Below are 22980 nucleotides of genomic sequence, written 5' to 3' on the forward strand. Positions count from 1 at the left end.
TCTCCTATATCGTGTATAGTTTTGGCCTGCAGCTGGAGAGAAACTCCATAAAGGCAGGTTAGTGAGAAACTTCACTGGTCTGAGTGAGAGTTCAGTAGGACATGTAGAGCCGCACAGGGCTTTTTCTGAGCGGGAACACACAGGAATGCCGTTCTTACTGGCTTGCTGTCCAGGTGTGTGTGGCCTAATATGCAAATAAGTTCCTGCTGCATTTTTTCTATAAAAATAGCCCTGTGCAAAACAATGGTGATGTCAGGGGTGTGGCCTAATATGCAAATGAGCTCCTGCTGGGCCTTTTCTACAAAAAAAGCCCTGGAGCTGCATAAGAATAATGTGAGAAAGGAAGGTGAGGATTTTGGAATCCAACAGGAGTTGAATTCTAAGCAACATTGCTAACAGGCCTCAGCCATGGCACAGGAAGCCAAGTACAGATGAGGAGGGCCCCAAGATTGTATGGTTGAAAAGCAAAGAAGTTAACTTTTATTTCCAACAGGAGTAAAAGAGGAAATGAAGAGTGGCAGAATACAATGAAACTCGTTCAAACAAAATCAGGAGTGGGCAACAGAAATGGAATGCAAGACTGATGAAGACAGAAGTGAGGAATGAGAGGCTACAGGAAAATGACATTGAGTTAAAGGAAAGAAAGGGGGAGATGGGCTTATGAAAACAGGTGGACAAGGAAACCATCCCAACTCCTTCCATTAAGTGTTGCAATTTGTAGTAAGATCCAGCTGTCATTCTTTGAAGTTTCCTGTGTGTTCTATAGAAAGCTTCCGTGTTTATACAACATGCCAATATAAAATAGTCCCTTGCACTTAGCAGTGTTTAAAACAGAAGCTGAGCAGTATTTTGAATTTCTTTTGATATTCTGATATATACGATTTGCTGTGTATATAATAAAGATAAATACGGCTGCTATTGAGTATTCAGAAGTGGATGCTTTTCCTTGACAAAAGAGACCACGTTAGAAGACCTCTCCCCTCTCCGTGGGCTTCAAAAACTAGAGATGAACACAAATATCCTTCATAGCTGTTGAAAATTACATGAGCCACTTCCTAAAGTTGTACTCCCAGAAAGGCCAAGAAACAAAACCTGGGGAGCTACGTTAATGGGATCAGGCATAATTCTGATTTCTAGCAATCACTGGGGGCAGAGTGCAAGCTTGCTCCCCTTGTCTCCTATAAAAGCGACTCATTGAGATTCATGAGTAAGAGGAAAGATAAAACAGTGTGCTAGACAGATGTTTGAGTATAAGGGAAACCTGTGGGATTGGGACAGTGGATCAGTGCGCACAGAATGTGTTGCGATGTGTTTCCCCTCCCAGGAGTCCCTGCAGTGTGCAAGGCTTCCCCACTCACATCATAATAATGAGCATTTTTCTAACCATAAAATCGACTTGAGGCATACATAAAGTTGCACCTCAATTAATAGTGATAGCAATAGAAGCTGAGCTGTTAGAACAAATGATGCATAGAAGCCAAGGTGTCAGCAACGTAGTGTGAATATTTGCTGACTCAGATGCCAGGCAAGCAGTCATCATTAACAACAATAAATGGATGTGATGAATCTAAGTGAATAAGTGAGGGGAAGCTGAACTATGAATAAAGCTTGGTCACAAATGCTGCTTTACTTTGGAAGTACTTAGAAAGTAAAAGTTGGGGTTATTTTGGACATTATCTTACAAAACAAGTTTAATCCTTTCATTCTAGACAATGAGGCGTTGGGGGGGGGGGGTGAGAGGAAGTTGTTCTTTCTTATGGTGCTTGTATAGGCAGTACTTACTGGGCCAAATCAACTTGGCTCGTCTCTTCTCACCTTGATGACAGGGGAAGCAATAAAAAGGAATGGAGTTGAGGTTGTGTAAAAATATGTTTCCAAGCAGCCAGAAAGACACCACACTGTACTAATGTAAATGCACTTCCAGCCCAAGGGAGTGCTGTCTATTTTGTCTTAGTATTAATGATGTACTGTAAAAAAACCCCCATACTGTCTGGGTTTGTAAATGAATTGTTTTTTTACGAGTCTAGAGATGCCTCTGCATGATCAGGTTGGAACAGATTATCTAATGGACATCCTGCTCCCACAGTCCACTGGTGCCTGCTTTTCCCATTCCCCGCTTGTTTGATTTAGTGCTAAAGCATTCAATTCAACTGTGAGTGCAGGAAGCCACAATGCAAATATGCCCCAGGAGGGTAAGACTGAGTGGGAACTCTGGAATCTGGCCCAATTTACAAACCTATCCCTTATTGAATTTCCATATGGTTGATTCTGTATCTCTGATAACTTGCTTCTAGTGAATATCTCAGAGTTTCTTATAATAATTATTAGTGCTGCTGCAGTGGATAACACTGTCATTAAAGCTGTAATGACTTGTCTTATTACAGAAATGGCAGTATACTTTTTTGTTATGATTCTGTAGAGAGAAATAATGGGCAGCATCCCTGAAATTCTTACTTCATATTTGCTGACATCCTCTAAGCTGTGGTGAGAGGGACGCAGTGCAGTGGTGGAGCACTTGCTTTAAATGAAAAAGATCCCAAGTTCAGTCCCTTGTTCTCCCATTCTGAATTATTTCAGCTGTCACAGGCTAGGAGAGATGAACACTAGGCTGAATGGACCAGTGGTTGGAATCAATAATATACCGCTTCATGCAGTATTATCAATATATCTCAGTGAAATGTGGGGGGAGCGGAATGGAATCCTTCCAGTGCTGTTTTGCCTTCGAGGGGAGGATTCATTGGGGCCACATTTGGCAACAACCATTTGGTAACTTGATACCATGGAACCTTCTTGACTCGCCTCGGACTGGTTTCTTGCCGCCGTTCAACAGCCACAACCCTTGAAAGCCGATGTGGTATAGCAGTTAGGATTTCAGACTAGGATCTGGAAGACCCAAGTATGGGTCAAGATTTTGTCATGGAAGCTCGCTGTGTGATCCTGGGTCAGTTACACATTTTCAGCCTAATCTACCTCGCAGTGTTGTTGTGAAGATAAAGCAGAGAAGAGAAGAATGATGTAAACTGCCTTAGTCTCCTTTGTGGAGAAAGTTGAAGTGTAAATGAAATGAAAAGAAATAATAAATTAATGAATAAATACAGTTGAAGATGTGGGGACAGATCAAAAGTACTTGGGGGAAATGAAATGCCCCCTGCAAGTCTTTGTGGGCCCCTCATTTGTGTTTGTATATTTCCATAAGGGACTTTATATTGCAATTTTTAAGCATGAAAACTGTGGGAAAGGTGAAAATACAGCATACCTATAAGTAAAAATTTCAGCTTCAATACCACCTAAGCTGGAGGGTTTTTTTTTCTTTTTCTTTTTTTTACTTCAGGAAGTCTAAAGAGCGGTTTATGGATTCTGGTGGCATCTTGTGGGAGAACAAATTGTGGGGCGGGGGAGGATGAGAAGTTCCATAGAGTATGCACACACCCGTGTCTGGATCTTGGCTCTTATCCAGCTGCATGATTTGATTTGTCTGTTTTGTTGGAACAGTGCTCATCTGAAGAAGCTGTCGTCCATGAATACATCTTAATTGGGCACATATCAAATGTAACAAATAGCACACTGGACTTGGGGCAAGGACACCTGTGTGTCTACAAGATCCAGTGAAGGATCCAACCACTGCCATATTCAGGGCAGATGGTAAATATCCTGCTTGAAGAGATTTATTGTCACTAAGTATGCAGATTAACCAAAGCTCTGTAGGTAATTACAAGCAGACAGGAGGAGGAGACTGGATTTATACCCTGCCCTTCGCTTGGAGACCCAGAGCAGTTTACACTCTCCTTTCCTTCCTAAAACAAAGACCCTGTGAGATAGGTGGGGTTGAGAGAGCTCTTTCCAGAACTGCTCACGAGAGAACAGCTCTGAGAGAACTTGTAGCTGACCCACGGTCACACCAGCAGCTGCATGTGTAGGAGTGGGGAATCAAAAGTTCTTCCAGATTAGATTCTTTGCTCTAAACAACTACACCAAACTGGCTCTCCAAGAAGTACAGGAATAGAGAGGCACTTAGAAGTACAAATCTCACCAAGCAATTTGTTGGCATCCTCAAGTACAACCCACTGAAATGCATCCATGCAACTCGGGTCTATACCAAATAAGTGCAAGTGAAAGCATTTTATCTACCTGTTAAATTTGCTATTGGCTGATGATGGTTCACTTTGATTTGCAGTAAGGGAGGGGGTTGTATAGCAAGTTTTTTTTAAAAAAATGTTATGAGCCTCCTTGGGGATTCTGGTTCAAAAGCAGGATACAAATGTAATAAATAAAATTTGCTAGACCGCACTTAGCATATGCAGTGAAAGCGAAGAAGTAAAATTTCTTCACCAGCAATATTAGTACAGAATAGTACTTCAGCTGGATCTAAGCCCTTTCAATCAATCTCATTCTGGATTTTTCACCAGCTATGATTAAGTTATCATCCCTCTCTATTCACTTTCAGCAGTTCCTTGGAAAACAAAGGAGCCAGCTCATTTCTTTGGTAGGGGAAAGGCTGTGTCAACTATTAAGATCAATTTCCTGAGTTTGTCTAAGAATTCTTTAGTGCATTCTGGGATTCCTGTGGGCCTTGAGGACAAACCATTTTAAAAGACTTCCCACTCCTGCTGAAGTTGAGAGTAACAGAAAATTCAAACCTCAGTAGGTAATTATTATTACTGCTCTATGAGTATTGTACTCAACCACAGATCTCCTTCCTAAACAGAATACCAAAGCGTAGCCACAGGACACATCTGTTGGAAGAGCACCAGAGTTTTCATGACAGCCATGAAATTCTGAGTTGCACTCAATGGGGAGGCTTTGGCATGAAATTTACCAGAAGTAGTTTAGAAGTCTTCAAACCTACCTGTAAGATCACCTTGGTGAGCTCAGCTAAGAAGTCTATGTAAGGCTTCTGGTAAGTGATACACTAACAGAATTCCTTTAGGTGCATACTCTTGTCTGAGATGTTGCCTTGGGAGTAAAATGGAGTATCAGGATTACGCTCAATCTGCTGATTTCTGGGCTGCATACATGGGAAAAGGTCCTAGCACACGGCCTGCAACCTCATCCAACCAGATTTTTATTGATTGATTTAGATATTTATATCCCACTTTTCTCCCACTTGGGGACACAAAGTGGCTTACAGTCTCTCCACAATTTTTGTTGTTCAGGCGCACAGTCGAGTCCGACTCTTTGCAACTCCATGGACAAAGTCACGCCAGACCCTCCTGCCTTCCACCATCCTCCAAAGTCTGCTCAAAGTTGTGCTTGTTACATCAGTAATGCTGTCCAGCCATCTCATCTTTTGCCGTCCCCTTCTTCTTTTGCCTTCTGTCTTTCCCAGCATCAGAATCTTCACCAGTGAGTGCTCCCTTCTCATTTGGTGGCCAAAGTATTTGAGCTTCAGCTTCTGACCTTCCAGGGAACAGTCTGGGTTGATTTCCCTTAGGACTGACTGATTGGATCTTCTTGCAGTCCAAGGGACTCTCAAGATTCTTCTCCAGCACCACAGCTCAAAAGCATCTATTCTCCTGCGCTCGGCCTTCCTTATGGTCCAGCTCTCACAGCTATACATTACTATTGGGAATACCATCGCTATGACTATACGAACTTTTGTTGGCAGGGTGATGTCTCTACTTTTTATTATACTGCCCAGGTTCACCATAGCTGTCCTCTCAAAGAGCAAACATCTTTTAATTTCATGGCTACAGTCACCATTTGCAGTGATCTTGAATCCCAGAAATGTGAAGTCTGTCACTATTTCCATTTCTTCCCCTTCTATTTGCCAAGGTATGATGGGGCCGGATGCCATGATCTTAGTTTTTTTAATATTGAGTTTCAAGCCTACTTTTGTGCTCTCCTCTTTCACCCTAAAAAAGAGGTTTTTTAGGTCCTCCTCACTTTCTGCCAATAGAGTAGTATCATCTGCATATCTGAGGTTGTTGATGTTTTTCCCGGCAATCTTAATTCCACTTTCTGCTTCATCCAGGCCAGCATTCCGCATGATGTACTCTGCATATACATTAAATAAGCAGGGTGACAATATACATCCTTGTCGAACTCCTTTTCCAGTTCTAAACCAATCAGTTGTTCCATATCCTGTTCTGACGATTGCTTCTTGACCCTTATACAGGTTTCTCAGGAGACATGTGAGGTGGTCTGGTACTCCCATCTCTTTAAGGACTTGCCACAGTTTGTTGTGATCCACACAATCAAAGGCTTTAGCATAGTCAATGTAACAGAAATAGACATTTTTCTGATGTCTATGTCATTTTTCTGATGTCTAGACATTTTTCTGATGTCTATTTCTGTGCTTTCTCCATAATCCATCAAATGTTGGCAATTTGATCTCTAGTTCCTCTACCTCTCCAAAACTCAGCTTGAACTTCTGGTAGTTCCCAATCTACATACTGCTGAAGCCTAGCTTGTAGGATCTTTAACATGATCTTGCTGGCATGTGAAATGAGTGCAATGGTGCAAGAGTTTGAACATTCCTTGGCATTACCCTTTTTTGAGATTGGAATATAAACTAACCTTTTCCAATCCTGTGCCCACTGTTGCGTTTTCCAAATTTGTTGACATAATGTGTGCATCACTTTAGCAGCAGCATCTCCACAATAACCACCCTGAAAGATAGGTCAGGCTGACAGAGAATGACTTGCCCAAGATCACCCAGCAAGCTTCCATGGCAGAGTGGGAATGCAAACCTCAGACTCCCAGATCATAGTCTGATACTCTAACCACTATGTCATGCTGGCTGACTGAGTTATAAACGATACATCTACTATTTCCATACAGGTTTAAATCCTAGATGATTATTTTTGTGGGCAAACAACTTAGCATTAACTAGAATTGTTTGCCTGAAGAGTGGCAAATGAATGAGACTCCACAGATTCCTTGAGTCAGACGGCAAAAAAGAAAGAGTCTCCAGGGCTGCATTCAGACTGGCAGCTTGTGGTAGCAGCCTCTCAACTTAAAAAAAAGCCATCTCAGTTTGAGGTGCCCTGCTGTGAGCAGACAGTGCATGCCCAGCCACCAAGAGAGGTATGAGCTGCATGCACTCTGGAGGGTGGTCACACCGCTTGTGTGCTTGCAGGGCGCTTCCATGGTGCACCCCAGCCATTCAGATAGCCCAGAAATGCGCCATGGAAGCACTCCAATGATTTGCCATTGGGAAGTGGCTTTTTGAAGCAGCAGAGAGGCATCGGGAGGCAAGATAAGGGCAAGTGTGTTAAGGGGCCCAGATGTGAACATGTAAATGTACCATTTTAATCTGGAGATGGGAGTGGCTGTGTCGGCCCATATCACCTGTCTGAATACAGCCTAGTTGTCTTACTCTCCTTGCTTGTATGTGGCATGTCACTGGTGCCACATATTTTCTCTTCCGCTCATATAGTCCTGCAGCCTGCTCTATGTGCAGTTCACTCCTTTACTCTGCCAGGCAGAGAGCAGCAAATGTGTGCTCAGAATACTTCCATACTGCAAGTGTTACGTTGTCTTTACCTTAAGTCAAGTTTTCCCATTTGTCATCAATAACAGACCTACTGTATATTTCACAGCTGTTAAGTGTTGTCATGACCATGAGAACACTGTATACACTTTTGCCTTGAACGGATATTGTGCTTCATTCAGTCATAGTGTTTGAGGTCAATTTATGTGGTGCCTGCTTATAGGCACATCATCTCTGTCAGCTGTTGTTTCATTGTATGACATGTTGTCAGGAGAAAAGGAGCAGTTCAGAAGGTGAAGACCTCATGGGTCTTGCTTAGTGTAGTTTTATTAGACTGCTGTTGTGCTTTTTTTTAATGTTTTAACTGTGTAAAATGTTTAAATTTAATATTTTTATGTTAGATTTTATATGCTGTAAGCTGCCCTGAGCCACTTTGGTGGGAAGGGCGGGATATAAATTGTAAATAAACTAAACTAAAAACTTAGCTGATAATGGACACATAAGTTTTACTTTGATATTGAGGGACAAAGTACAGGCTAAGCTAACTCACTGAAGAATTAGAACAAAGTAGGAGTCAAGTGTACCTTTAAGACCAACAAAGTTTTATTCAGAACATAAGCTTCCGTGTGCTCCAAACACACTTCATCAGACGAGGAATCAGGTAGAGTGAGCAGGGCTATATATAGCTGGTAGGCAGTGGTTTATAATGCCATAAACTCTACCCTCCAAACCAGTCATTTCCTCCTGGGGAACCGCTGTTGCTAGTCTCCAGGTGAGGACTGGAGATCATTCAGAATTTCAGCTGCTCTCAAGATAGCAGTGATCACTTTCCCTGGAGAAAATGGCTGCTTTACGGGCTGGCCTATGTGTCACTATGCCTTGCTGAGTTTGCTTCCCTCCTGCTTTGGTCCCCATTGTGGAGAAAGACTGTCATTTTCCTAGGTAGATGCTGCAGGGAGGGGGGAGGAGATGGAAAACTTAAGTCAGATCACTTCCCCTACAGAAAATGACTGCGTTGAGGTGCATACTCTATGGTATAACATAACGTAACCATGCTGGGCCAAAAAAACCCAGATCATGCCACAAGCACACGCTGATGCTAAGTGCTACAAGGCTGAATACGAAAGGAAAAATTGGTAACAATGCACTGCAGATGAAGCAAATGCTTAGCTTCAATGTCTGTATGATCATTGACGCCGCATCAAATTGACCCTGAGTGCAGAAGGCCGGGGCGTTCACCCAGAGCCTCTTTCTAGAGCTAGCTGTATTTATTTTCATAACTGGCCTTATTCCTAGTATTGATATAACGTTGTAAGAATACATGCAGCAGGTTCTGTGAATTCAGGGTTTACTTCCTCCTTCCATTGCAAAGATACGTATTTCTCCTTATCTGTCCGCAAAGGAAATAGAAACTTGCTTTTTAAAAGTGAGCATTCAGTCAAGCTGCTACACCTATTGTTACGTTGGCATAGTGATACAACTATATGCTAGTACAGAATTGTTTTTAAAAAATGAAAAGCCCCCTGGTAGAAGGAGGAAGAAATAACTGCCGTAAGGACAGCATCAGGAAAAATGGCTGCGGTTTGCATGAGGAAATATGAATCTTCTCACCCACACAATATCCATCCAGGCTTTTTGTGATTTCCCCCAAAACACCGGAAGATATCAGGTCTGAGAAAGATGACAGAAAAGTCAGGCAGATGCCAGGAAATATACAAATGTATAAGGATGTTGTGGTGAAGCAGGGAATGAATCCGCTTCCCAACAGCATTGAATCTAGGGCAGATAACAGATGGCTAGTGCTAAAGAATGTGGGCTAAAAGGCCAAAGGGAGCTGCTTCTAACTTTGTAATGAAAATTAGTGTAAAATTACACAGTATCTCAGTGAATGTGTGTTTCCAACTCCATGTTGGGAAGTGTGGTGTGAAAGTGCACTTAAAACTGTTTTTGCACAGTTTACAAACTGAACCTTTTTGACTGACTGGACAGAGTCACATAACCCTCAGTATGATGGTCAGGTCATTAAAGGGTTGAACTTGCAAAACATGGAATCACTCACAGTCCATCCTCTCATCCCTTAAATGAGCAGTGCAGATTGTATTGCCAGCTTTTTTGTGACTGCACAGTCAGCAGCATTAATTTGAAAAGTGTTTGAAAGAACTGATCGCAAGATTAACTGGTTTCATGGGCACATACCAGAGTCACACAGAGCCACCTAAGTAGGAAGTCTCAGTTTTTAAAAAACTCTTTTACTGTGCACCGTATAAACACTGGAGGAGGAAGAGGCGGCAGATGGGTAGGACAGTGAGTGTGATCAGACATATTTTGGCCATCCATAGCAGCCACCCATCTCTGGATTTAACAGGCACACTTCTGTCCCCTGCAACGCACTCATCCTTCCCTCGGGCTAGAATGTCTCTACAACAGAGTCAACAGTGGCAAAGTGCTTGTGGTGCTCCTGTGACTGTGTGATTGGCCTGGGCATGCCACGCAAGCACAGGAGCGGTGTGATCACGCCACTCTGTGTGGGTGTGGCCTGTGACTGCTGGCAGCTGGGCAGGTGCCATCTGATCACTGTGGCACATCTCTAACTGTATCGGCTTTTTAAAAGTCAAGAGGCTGCTACGGCAGCTGGCTCGTCTGATCTCACCCAGTGTCTGTGGCAAAACTGTGAGATCATGCAAAACAGATGTATCGAGTTCAGATGCATCCAAACCGTTTGGCAAATGATTTGCCTCCTGCTTGTAGCTATCTAGCACAATGTGACTCGAAGCAGTAGATACTAAAAAATGCTTATTATTAATTGCATTCCCCTATATGCTGTTAAAAATATTTGGTTTGAAGTCAGTTTTAAAAATTAGATCCCACATTTTTTTTTGACACAGAGAAATTTGAAAAAGCAGTACTATAACATTGTCTCTAAAAAACTTATGGGGAAGAACTACACATCACATGTAATGATGTGTTTGTTTCCTACCAAGGGCTTTGTTTTAGCATGAAAATGAGTGGTCTTCAGGTTATGAGTCCCTGTTTTGCCTTTAGAGAGAAAAGCACCTTCTAAGGTTCAAGGGCCGCTTCCTGCCCAGCCTGAAGCCCACAGAGCTGCTTTTCATGTTATAAGAAAAACTCCCTTTGGGAAATAGTATGGACCTGCATATACATTTCAGTTCCTCCCTGACACATACATGCTAGATAGCTCCCCCTCCTTTGGTGTATACTCTCCAGAGAACGAGACATGCCAAAAAATAATTTCTCCAGCTGGACTACAATTCCCTAGGGCAGAACCTGGCAGGCAGGAATGCATTTCTTCCTACCTTTGCTTTGCAGAACTGCTTAGCAAAAGTACATTTGACTTTGCAGGCCCTTATAATCGTCTCCATCTCCTTGTTCCAGCTCAGAACAAAAACACTGCAAATACAAACTGAAACAAATATAAACAAGTGTTTTTGTATTCTTCTCTTTGCAGTTCCCACATTTAGCCACCAGAGAATCATGAGTGTAGTTTGTGAGAAGTCAGCTGAATGGAAGTGGCATATCACTGCTGTATTTAAACATACTCATAATTTGAGGTACACTGGCTGGAAAAGTAGAGCATGTAGATTCCTAGCAAATGAGATGTGTGAACATAACCACAATCAAGGGGATGAGAACAAATAGATTTTCCTTCATGTTATCCAGATGATACTATTCCACTTCAAAATGCTGAAGGAAATTGAATATACGATTGTGATTTAGCTGTAGTGTGAAAAAATGCATAGTCCTTGTGTTGGGATTATCATAGAATGTTGTAGCTGGAAACCCAGCACTCTTTCTTTTCCATCATGGAGTCACTCCTCTTCCTTCACAAAATTACCAAAATCCGTGACTACTTTGCTTATACCAGTTCTGTACCATTTGTATGCTAAGGAATGTGTCAGAAGTAAAACATAGACAGATTAAATGAAGTCTGTTGTGTAATTGCGGGAAAAAGCATCTGATAATTTTTGTGCGAGCAATCAGAACAATTACATTGCAATGGAATTCTTCAGATTTATGTAAAGAACGGTTGTTATTTTTCCCTTTTCTAAGACACTGCATACATATTAGGTTTGGGGGTTTTCATTTTAGTTTGTTGTATACTGCACATTTTTAATAGACCATAATGAAATGATGAAATTCAATGCTGCAGTATATTTGCTTGTAAGGACCGTAATCCAAAATGTTTCTCAGTAGCATGCATATGAGTAAGAGTGAGGACTTTTAAAATGTGGTCTTGATCATCATTTCTTTGGAGACAATTTCTTTGGTGGTTGATATGTATAATTTTGAATGTTTATTTCTTTTCCTTGAAGGTGAATGAGGCAATCCCATGTTACAGTGACTGCAATCAGTATTCTTGGGAAACAGAACCCTGGTCTTCATGTGAAATTAACAGTGAGCAAAACTCCCTTCATTGTGGCGAAGGTATACATACTAGGAAAATCAGGTGCGTGGAGATAAAAGTAGAAAGGTTTGAAATAGGAGTTTTAAGGAACTAGGACAATTTACCCCGCAAACATACTTTGTCATTTCTCTGCTGCCAATCTTGTAATACTGCAGGGATTATGTGTAGGTGGTGTGAACTGGAAGGCCCAGGCTAGCCCGATCTCATCAGCTCTCAGCAGCCAAGCAGGATCAGCCCTGGTTAGTACTTGGGTGGGTGACCACCAAGGAAATCCAGGGTTATTATGCAGATGCAGGCAATGACAAAACCACCTCTGTTCATTTCTTGCCTTGAAAACCATATGAGGTCACCATAAACTAGGGATGCCATGTCTGACTCAGGGAATACCTGGAGACTTTGGGGGTGGTGCTTAGCAAGGATGTGACATCACTTTGTGGTGTGATGTCACTTCCAGGTCAAAGGTCAAGTAATGTCACTTCCCAGGCTCCACCGCTTTCAGAGGTGTCACTTTCCAGTAAAGGTAAATAAAGGTAGTCCCCTGTGCAAGCACCAGTCGTTTCCAACTCTGTGAAGATGTTGCTTTCACGACGTTTTCATGACAGACTTTTTACGGGGTGGTTTGCCATTGCCTTCCCCAGTCATCTACACTTTCCCCCAGCAAGCTGGGTACCCATTTTACCGACCTCGGAAAGATGGAAGGCTAACCTGGAGCCGGCTACTTGAACCCAGCTTCTGCCAGGATTGAACGCAGGTCATGAGCAAAACTTAGGACTGCAGCTTTACTATTCTGTGCCATGGGGCTTAATTCCAGTGCCTTGTATCAAAACCCCACCTCTTCTTGTGATGTTACTGTCAGGACACTCTCACAAGCGCACCTCTTCCTCTGAAGAGGAATGATGTGTTTCTTATCATGTTTTTACTGTTTTGTTGCTGGTGATTTTTTATTCTGTAAGCAGCTGTGAGCTCAATCATGGGATAGGGTGGGGAATAAATTGAATGAATGAATGAATTCATTCATTCACACTGAGCTCACATTGGTAATGGAGGCCCAGATAGCAGCCACTGCTAAATCCACCTTCTTCCATTTTAGGTGGGTAAAACAGTTGGTCCCCTTCCTTGAGCGTAGCAACCTGGCAACTGTGATCCATGCAATGGTCACCTCAAGACTGGACTACTGCAATGCCCTCTACATGGGGCTTCCATTGTCTCATACCCAGAAACTGCAGTTGGTGCAGAATGCAGTGGCCAGGATGTTATTGGGTCTCTCTATAGGGAAGCATATACAGTCAAGGCTGTGGGAACTGCACTGGCTGCCAATAGTATTCCAGATTCACTACAAGGTGCTGGTTATTACCTTTAAAGTCCTATATGGCCGAGGACTTGTCTACATTAGGAATCATCTCTCCTCATATGTTTCCCAGAGGGTACTTAGATCCAGGACGCAGAACTTATGGTCGATCCCTGGGCCAAGGGAGGCGAGACTGAAGTCTACTAGAGAGAGAGCCTTCTCAATTGCAGCCCCCTACTGGTGGAACCAACTTCCAGAAGAAGTAAGGGCCTTGCGGGACCTTGCTCAGTTCCACAAGACCTGTAAAACAGCACTATTTCGACTTGCCTTCAGCTGAATTATAGTACAAGAGGATGTCCAACATTGCTGAACATATTGAAATTAATACTAGCACCAAAACTGTTTTAAATTGTTTTAAACTATATAATTGTTATTATCAACTTAATTGTCAAAACTCCAGTGTTTATTCATTGTTTTATTGTTTTAGTCTTAATTGTTGTGAGCCGCCCTGAGCCTGCTTCGGCGGGGAAGGCGAGATATAAATCCAATAAACAAACAAACAAATAAATAAATACATTTCAAAATTCAAATTTAAATACACTGCCATTATCATTTCCAGTCCCCACCTTTCCCCCACTTCCCATTACTTGTAGGCTTTTAGGCCTCTTTCCAGTGCAAAAATAACCAAAAGCTTTAAGATAAATTATTTTAATTTAAGCATTTAACAATTAGAACAAAAACAAGCAAACAGCATATGACAGACAAGTGAACAAAACAATAATATGTCATGGTTATACTGCTTTCTGGAAGGAACATGATATTTATCCTGACTTCTTGCTGCTTTCAACAATTCTGTTCTTGACTTTATAAACTCACCGAATTCTTCCTAGGGTTGCCAGCCTCCTGGTGGAGCCTGGAGATCTCCTGCTTTTACATCTGCTCTCCAGCTGGCAGAGATCAGTTGGTTCCAGAGAGCAGCAACAAGCAGTCCCAGAATATGAAGGTCTCATTTCATTGTATGCTTTTTCTAAGCTTAATGCTCCAAATGGAAAAAATATCACCACACATTCTTATCTCTCTTCTCTTCCCAATGGTTACAAATTTTTACAGTATTTTACAGTATTCCGGGATTGCTCATTTCTGCTATCTGGATCCAAGATGGATTTGTAAAATTTGGTATATTTTCAGCATTGGAACAGAAAGTATCCTCTATGTATAAATGTAAAAGTGATTGCTTCACATCTTGAAAGACTTACCTGTTAGGTTTTGCACCTTTGGATTACCTGCTCCAAGCTGGATTTGTTTGTGTATTTCAGGACGGTTGACTTTGATTTACTGTATAGTAACGTTGAGACTTCATTCCAACATTTTTATAAAAGAAATGTATTGTTGATGAGGCTTATGCCTGTTTGGTTTTCAGCTAAAAGCCCGGCAGAATAGCTCCACCTTACAGGCCCTGCAGAACTGTAGCAACGGGGAGCTCATTCCAGTAGGTTGGGACCAGGGCTAGACGGATGTCTTTTGGGCCAGGGATTGCCAGTCAATGGTCATCGTAGGGCCCATTGGGGATCATATGGAGAGAGGCAGTCCCACATGTATGTTGATCCCTAGCTGTTCAGGGCCTTAAAGATTAGAACCAAGACATGGAACCGGAATGCAGAAACTGCAGTCTTCAGAAGACAGGGTGAATGTATGCCTGCAAAGGCACTGCAGACAACAGGTGAGCTAATTGAAGGATTGTTGGGAGGCTCAGTTAAAGAAGGGGACGGCTTGAGTCAAGAGGCAGCTTTTCTCAAGCTGTGCTTCTATGGGCATAGCCAGGGTCCTACGTAAAGTTGGAAGTCACTGCCTCCCTCCACCCCCGACCTGATTCAGCCACTCACAAACAAACAATTTGAAAATGGGTGCTGACCAGTTAGTCTGAACAGAATCGGTGCGCAGGCTGATGTGCTGGCCGGTTTGGGCCTTATGGGGAGAGATCTAAGCTACTTCCTTTTGCTATCAAATAACTCAATGCACTGCACACAGGCTGTGCAGGTCAGCTTTTAAACATAGGGTACATTCTACCGGGGGGGGGGGGGGAGTTGTAGAAAAAGCCCAGCAGGAACTTATTTGAATATTAGGCTGCACCCCTGGCACCACCATTGTTTCATACAGGGCTTTTTTTGTAGAAAAAGCCCAGCAGGAACTCATTTTCATTTAGGCCACACCCTCTGACTCCAAGCCAGCTGGAACTGCTTTCCTGTGTGTTCCTGCTCAAAAAAAGACCTGCATTCTACCCTTAAACTTGTTTCCCTTCTATAGAGACTAGAAGAGAGGAATCAGGGGTGGAATTCTAGCAGGAGCTCCTTTGCATATTAGGCCACACACCCTGATGCAGCCAGTCCTCCAAAAACTTACAAAAAAGAGCCTTGTAAGCTCTTGGAGGATTGGCTATATCAGAGGTGTGTGGTCTAATATTCAAAGGAGCTCCTGCCAGAATTCCACCCCTGGGAGGAATAAGAGCATCCCTTTTGGGCAGCCCTAAAGCAGGAGGAGGAGCTCCAAACCAGGGGACAGGCGACCCTACTTGAAGGCACTTTCCTGCCAACTGGCCTGTGTCTCATGTTGTCCCCAGTGCTTTCTCTAGAGGTTGGTGGTTGTTTTTAAAAGCACTCAGTGTTTATGAGGTTTCTGGCAGGGGCCCACCCAGTTCTTGCTGCAGGAGGCAGTTTAAAACGATGCTAGTCTGTAGAGAAAAAAAATCTTTAAATCTAAATACTTTTGTTAATAGAAAAAGTTCACTTAAGTGACTGATATAATTTCCCCTTCTCTTTTCAGCTTTTTGTACCACTTTTTGTACCACTTTTTTGTACAGCTAGCACCAAGGCTATGGGGACACTCCCCATTTGCCATGCAGTCTGCAGCTGCAGCAAGTAGGGAGAATAGGTAGAATTCTCCTTCTCCTTCACTCTTCTAGGAATAGGCTAAAAACCTCAGGTTGGAATCCCACCCAAGTGAAAGTAAGGGAGGGAGACGATTTCTGCCAAGACCGCCTTCCCAGTAAAGCCGTGCCAGGCCACATGGCATTGTATCTGGAGGGTTCCCAGACTGTTAGCAGTAGCTGCTCAGAGTGATGAGGAACTGTAGAGCAGGGGTGGGGAACCTCCATCCCGAGGGCCGTATGCGGCCCTCAAGGTCACTTGGTGTGGCCCTCGGGAATTGCTGGGCCGAACCAAGCCATGTGGCAGCCTCTTTGGGGCCTGGCTAGCCAGCGAGGATTGTGAGGCCCAGCCACGCAGCCTCCCCAGGGCCAGACAGGGATCACAGGCAGCCTCCCTGGGGCCTGGCTAGCCTCCCAGAATTGCTGCAGGGCCTGGAAAAGTTACCGTCACAGTTCAGTTTGCACTTGATTATCCCAGATGGTGTGGCCTAATATGCTAATGTGTGTGTGACCTAATATGCTAATATCAGGGGATGTGGTCTAATATGCTACTGAGTTCCTGCTGGGCTTTTTGTAGACAAAAGCCCTTAACCTAGGCATTTGCCTAGGGTGGTGGGCCGGGTGTGTGTGTGTGCACGCCAGATTAGGCTCTCCCCACATGATTTCAAATAGAAAAACAATTATTTGCATTAATTTTGCTGGCCTGAATCATTCTCCTTTGGCGGAGCACTGTTTTTTACGTTGATAATTTTTATGGCCTGCAAATGATGTTATAAATATCCATATGGCCGTTGACAGAAAAAAAGGTTCCCCACCCCTGCTGTAGAGGAGAGAGGAAGGAGATTCGAAATTGCCTCTGCAAACTTCATTCATGGAAGCACTGGATCCAACCGAGTGTTTCTAGTCATAGTAATCAGATCTCTGCCTTGCATTAGTGTTCAGTTTACAGCCTTCATTCATTGCATGTTTCTGTTCTATATTGGAGATCATTCAATTTTTTAAAAAAAATTATTAACAAATTCAACCATAACATAGCAATAACATACCATGATTGCATTGTATAGACATACAGAGACAAATACCTAGATTTACATAACTATTCTTAGAAATAAACCTAAAGCAAGAGAAATTCCAACTATTTTGAAGATATTTTACATTCAGCAGAGGGATTGTCATTTATACAGTTGATTAAAGGATGCCACTTTTCCACAATTTATTTTTATAACCCGGGGTCTCCATCAACAATATTTGTGTGGCTACAACTGTATCCCACACCTTCCGGAACCATGCTCTAAGCAAGGGGATCATTCAGCTAATAGGAATCTTGTGATACACAAGATGAGATAAATATTTGGAGGAAGATGGAAAGAAATCAGTTCTGAGGAAGAAGTAATAATAATAATAATTATTATTATTGTTGTTGTTGTTGTTATAAAAGTTTCTATTTCCCTCTGCACCAATTCCTTTCTTCATCATTGTTTTGCCTTGGTGCAGCCCCTTTATCTTCACAAATATTTGGAAACCATCAGCAATGAAGAAATTTTTTACTTCGATCCCTGCTTCTGTTTGTACCAATCTTTGTTCTTTGCAAAGGTGGTTTTCCACTGTGTGCGGCACTTTTGTCTAGTGATAGGTGCATTCTGGCTGATTGAAAGACTCTGATCTAGCATAAACATAACCTTCTAGCACTCTAAGACCATATTCTTCAGTGGAAAACCACCCCACAATGGAAGAGGGCACAATGCAAGCTGAAGTAAGACTTAGGTTGTGAGTCCTTGACAATTATATCCAATTCAAAATACATATATAATGGCTACATAATTGCTTATAAATCATGCTGAATTACTAATAAATCAACAAATAGCCACAGGTTGAACTCAAAATTTGTTGTTTGTTATTTGTTCAGCATGGAATGTTCAACCGAGTACATATTTCTTCTCTTGTAGATGTGTAAATACCACTGAAGATGGTGAAGGAGAGACTGTGGCCAATACGTTTTGTAACCAGTCTGAAATTCCTCTTGGCACTCAAAAGTGTACCCTCTATTGCCCCAGTGAATGTGTAGTTTCAGAGTGGGGTCACTGGAGCCAGTGCTCACAGGTAAACTAATTCTGTGATGTTTCATAACTCTTGCTGTTCTAAAATATGTTATCATTAGTCTATTTTAAAGACTTGGTCAGCAAAAAATCCAGTATATTGTCAGAGCACACATCCAGGTCAAAATCAAGCATTTTAGACCCAGATGACATGCAGTGAAACTGATGGGCAGTAACTTCAGGACAGACAAAAGGAAATACTACTTTACATAGACTGCTACTTTACACAAAACATGACATTCATTGCCAGAGGATGTAGCAATGGCCACAGGAATAAACAGCTTTAAAAAGGGATTAGACAGGTTTATGCAGGATAAATCTGTCAATGACCTTGGTGACTAAAGGGAACTTCCACATTCAGAGGCACGAAGCCTCTAAATCCCAGAGCCAGGAGGCAACAACAGGGGAAAGCCTTGGCCTCTGCCCTGTTGTTGGCATTCCAGAGGATCTGGTTGGCCATTGTGTGAGGCAAGATACTGGACTAGCTGGACCATTGGTCTGAGCCAGCAGGGCTCTTCTTATGTTCTCAAGGTCTGAACTACCATAAGTAATTTTGCTGGGCTAGGTTCTGCTGATTGATCTCTTTTTTTTGTTTGCATATAAATCAAAATTTTATTATAGACTCATTATAATTCATACCTATTCCAACAGAAAAGTGTACAACAATGACAAATCAAAAACAACACAACTTAATAACATCTCACCTGAGTTAACATAAACTAAAGCTGATCTATCTCTTTGGAGATTACTTCATGTGTTACCATTCCACACTTCTTAATATGTATATATGTATGTCTATTTATATTTTTTATTATTTTTTTTAGTAGAGGAATAATTAAGCTTAACAATACTATCTTCCCTAACACATTTTTAACATTTAATACCACAATCATTCAATATTTCCTCCTTCTATAACTTCATTATTCCTTCTACTCTAAAAAAAACACACAATAAAATTAAATTCTAAGAAAATATCTCAGTCCCTGAAGACCACAAGGGTTAAGGTCTAGAAGAGATACTTCCCTCCTTCCACCTGGACTGAATTAGCTATGGAGGGAAATTACCCAAATGCTCACGCCAGCTGACCCCACCCAACCATAAATTCTGAAAGAAAAGTCTTTAGATATAAATTTTAAATTTCGTCAACTTTTCAATTTTCTTGTTGCTTCAGTTTCTTTGTAGATAGAATCCATGCTTCCTTCCAAGTTTACATGACCTTCCTCAGTACAAGCACGGGTTGTCCTTAAAGAGACGAGAGGAGAGCATTCCTTTCTCTCGTTTACTCTCGATGCAGGGGAGGAGGGAGTTAACTTGGAGAGTAATAATTCACCCAAGGCTGTGTCATATGCTGTATATGAAGTAGAGCTTTTTTGGACGTATAATTTGCCTGACTGTAGCCATCTATATTTAATTTTTAAGTTCTGCAGTTTGGCAGTTGTATCCTTGAGGTCTCTTCTGATTCTTAAAAATTCAGGAGGGAGATCTGGAAAGACCTGAATCTTTAACCCCTGATCGTCCAAGCCTCCCCTCTCCCTGGTCTCTGCAAAGACTCTTTGCCTCATTCGATAGTCCTTAAACTGCACCAAAATATCTCTGGTATAAGACAAATTGTCTTCACATACCTTGCCGACACGATATACTTTTTGAATGAGGGGGAGAACTTCACCCTCCAGGTGAGTTGCTTCAGCAAGCCAATTTGCCATAAATACATATAAGTCCATTTCAGCTTCCACACCAGATTTAAAACCTCTAAACTTTAAACACAGCTCCCGGTTACGAAAGTCCATTGTTAAAACCCATTCCCTCATCCATGTATTTGATGTTATTTCAGATATTCTCCCTTCACGCACTTGAGCTCTTTTTAAAGCTTCTTGTGCTGTTTGGGTAACTTGTTTATGAGAATCCTGTAGTTCATCCAGACGCTGAGACAGCGGTTGTAACATAGAGGTTATGTCCTCTCGTTTTTCTTGTCTTAACTTAAACATTGTCTGCGTCAATAAATTCAATGTGAGAGGACATTCTCCTGCTGGTTCCTCGTATCTCTCCAATCTTGTGAGGGAGGTGGATGGAAATTCCAAGAAGTCAGTTAAAAGCTGAATGCTTTTTTCCTTCTGTTTACCCTTCTTCACCCCTTTTGGAGACCTCACTCAAAGATTAAAAAAATATAGTTGAAGGGGTAAAAAGAATATAACTTTGGAGCCAGCTGGGCGAGCGTTAGGCAAAGGCTCTTGACCGGATGTTGGTCAAGGCCACTCCCCCCCGTTTGATCTTGATGTAAGTGTGATTCCAGCTCCTGTTATTCAAAGGCAAATGGACTTTGGGGAAATTTGTTATTTTTTCGTCCCCCCCTTTCAAATAGGGACAGTCAATTATCTATATATTTCAAATATCCTAGACAAAGTTAAATATTTTGAATTCCCATATGTTTCCTTGGGAGATTTAAGTACATGGTCGAAACAAATAGCATTCTGAATGCAATCCTAAACAGACTTATATCCTTCTAAGTATTTATTTCATGGGTTTAGAGGCACTGTTCTCAGGCTCACCTGGGACACCACTTGCAACTGTGGGAACCTGGAACAGATCAAAGAGGAGGTCTCTTTTTTCCCCAGCCAATGTGGTGGTTTGTTGGAGCCCCAGGCTGTCTTTTGTGATGTTGGCTCCTAGCTGGCCAATCATATTCCCCTCTGGCTGATTGGAGCAGAATGGTGCTCCTAGGCAGACCTAGGAGGGTGAACTCTTCACTCTGATCCTTTCAGCCCCTTTATAGTTTCACTCAGCCATGAAATCTGTGTCTGCTGGTCCTGGCTTCTTCACTTCCCCTCCCCGCCATTAATCATGGCATACGGTGATGGGAAGTTTGTTATTATTGTTTCTTAAGTTAGCATATTCTCATCACAACTTTTGGGGAGTAGCTTGGACATTGGGCTGAATCTGTTTTGAGGGAGAGACAGTGCTTGCACACCATCTCCCCCACTTTTGGTTCTAGCTGTTCCAGGACATGCCCAGCGTGGGGGACCATTGTCTAGTTCACTCCCAAGTTGTCAGGATCAAGTCCCTGACAGTCATGGCTTCAGTGTCTCGTCGCTGATATTGTTGGTATTGTTATCCTTGTTCATTAACAGTTTACTATTATTTCACTGTCTTAGCCTTCAGGATTTACTAACCACATACTGTAATTTTAATTGCGAGTATTAACACCCATTGAGTTTCTTTAGGCATTTGGTATTTTATGTGTTGTGGGATGTTCTAGGCCTGCATGTGGAAAAGGACCACAGGGAGGCAGCGCTAATCTGCTCTCGCGAGGCAACACTGATATGGACCAACTGATATGGACCATCTATGGAAGATAGATCCAAGTGGGTAGCTGTGTTGGTCTGAAGCAACTGTTTGACAAAGTGTACATGCACACGAAAGTTTGTGATTGAACTTGGGCAAAACCTTACACTACTTGTAGGAGAAGCACACATGTGGCTTGTGCTAATGTGGCATTCCAATATCTGCCAACCCACATGTTCTTCATCAGGCAGGCTGGGTGGGTAGAGTCACCTAATTCCTGGATCCAAGCTGCATATTGTGGCCATGTTTAACTCCTTCACTACTGTTGTGTGGCAGGTGTCATCCTTTGTCTTCCCTTTCCCCTTTTTGCCCAAAGGACCACAAAGTTGTAACTCTGATTAGGATTGCTCTGTGAGAACCTAATTTTGATCAGTTTGTGTGCATTTGTATAGAGGATAATTCCATAGATCTCAAATTCAGCATACCTTTGAATAAATTTTAATACATGGGATTTGGCCATGGGTGTTCCATCTTTATACACTAGGAACAATTCCCACTGAAGTATGCTCGCTGCTGTGTTATTATTTCTTATATGATTTATGATCCAGTTGAATACTCAGTTTTCTTTTTGTACTAAAGGACCATTCTGGGAATTCTTGTATCAGGTGTGAATGTACTTCCCTGTCTATTTCAATAAACAATGGCAAATTAAATTGAACCATATTTTTCTTTGGAGATTTCATATTAATTCCAGTTATAACTGGAATTACAGTGACAGACTTCATATTAATTCCAGTGTGTTCACACATCATCACTTGATTGCTTCTTGTGCATAGGCAACTGAAAAGCTATAATCTCATGTTACTTCAACACTGAATATTTAACACGGCAATACCTGTAATGTGTTGACTCTGTGTTCATCTGAATTGGAAATGTAATTAATTGACTTCAGTTGAATTCATCAATGCATTCTTAAACTGAGTTAATATGCAAGTTGTGTAACAAGTCCCTGGAATAATTATCTGAGATTTATTGTATCAGCTGTAGGCTTTCTTGCTTACAACAGTTGATAACCCCAGTACTAGATCTGAGTGGCCTCCTTATTTTCATCAGTCATTTGCATTTGCAGTAGTTAATTCAAGAGGGTTTGAAAACAGTTTGTTTAATTATGTAAATTCATAGAGTGATGAACAGAATGAAAGAAGAAAAGCTACTGCTGCTTGTGGATCAACAGCACCTTTATAGGCTTATATGAACATCAGTTAAGTTTATGTTCTCATAAAAAGATGTGGACTACTGAAGTGTTGATGGATGATAGAAGCAAGAGACAGGATTAGCTACACTATTTTTTTTTTTTTGCTGTGTTGCCTGAATCTTTTAACCTTAGGTTATCATTTGGAATTTGATCAAGTTAGCTCAGTGGTAGAGGACATGCTGTGGACACTGAAGGTTCCAGCTTCCCTGGCATCTCCAGTTAAAGAATCTCAGGCAGAAGATACTTGGAATGACCTTTCTCTGCCTGAGATCATGAAGAGCCAC

General features: G+C 42.0%; 1 protein-coding gene across 1 annotated transcript in view; it reads left to right on the forward strand.

Moving 5' to 3' along the window:
- The window catches only part of THSD7B (thrombospondin type 1 domain containing 7B), a 713545-nt gene that overhangs the window by 614686 nt on the left and 75879 nt on the right, over positions 1-22980 (forward strand). The window contains exons 15-16 of the mRNA XM_060257141.1: positions 11764-11897; positions 18013-18166. Of these exons, the coding sequence (XP_060113124.1) occupies positions 11764-11897; positions 18013-18166 (288 nt within the window). The remainder of the gene's footprint in view (positions 1-11763; positions 11898-18012; positions 18167-22980) is intronic.

This window comes from Heteronotia binoei, chromosome 16 (assembly GCF_032191835.1).
Source record: "Heteronotia binoei isolate CCM8104 ecotype False Entrance Well chromosome 16, APGP_CSIRO_Hbin_v1, whole genome shotgun sequence".
Taxonomy (NCBI): Eukaryota; Metazoa; Chordata; class Lepidosauria; order Squamata; family Gekkonidae; genus Heteronotia; species Heteronotia binoei.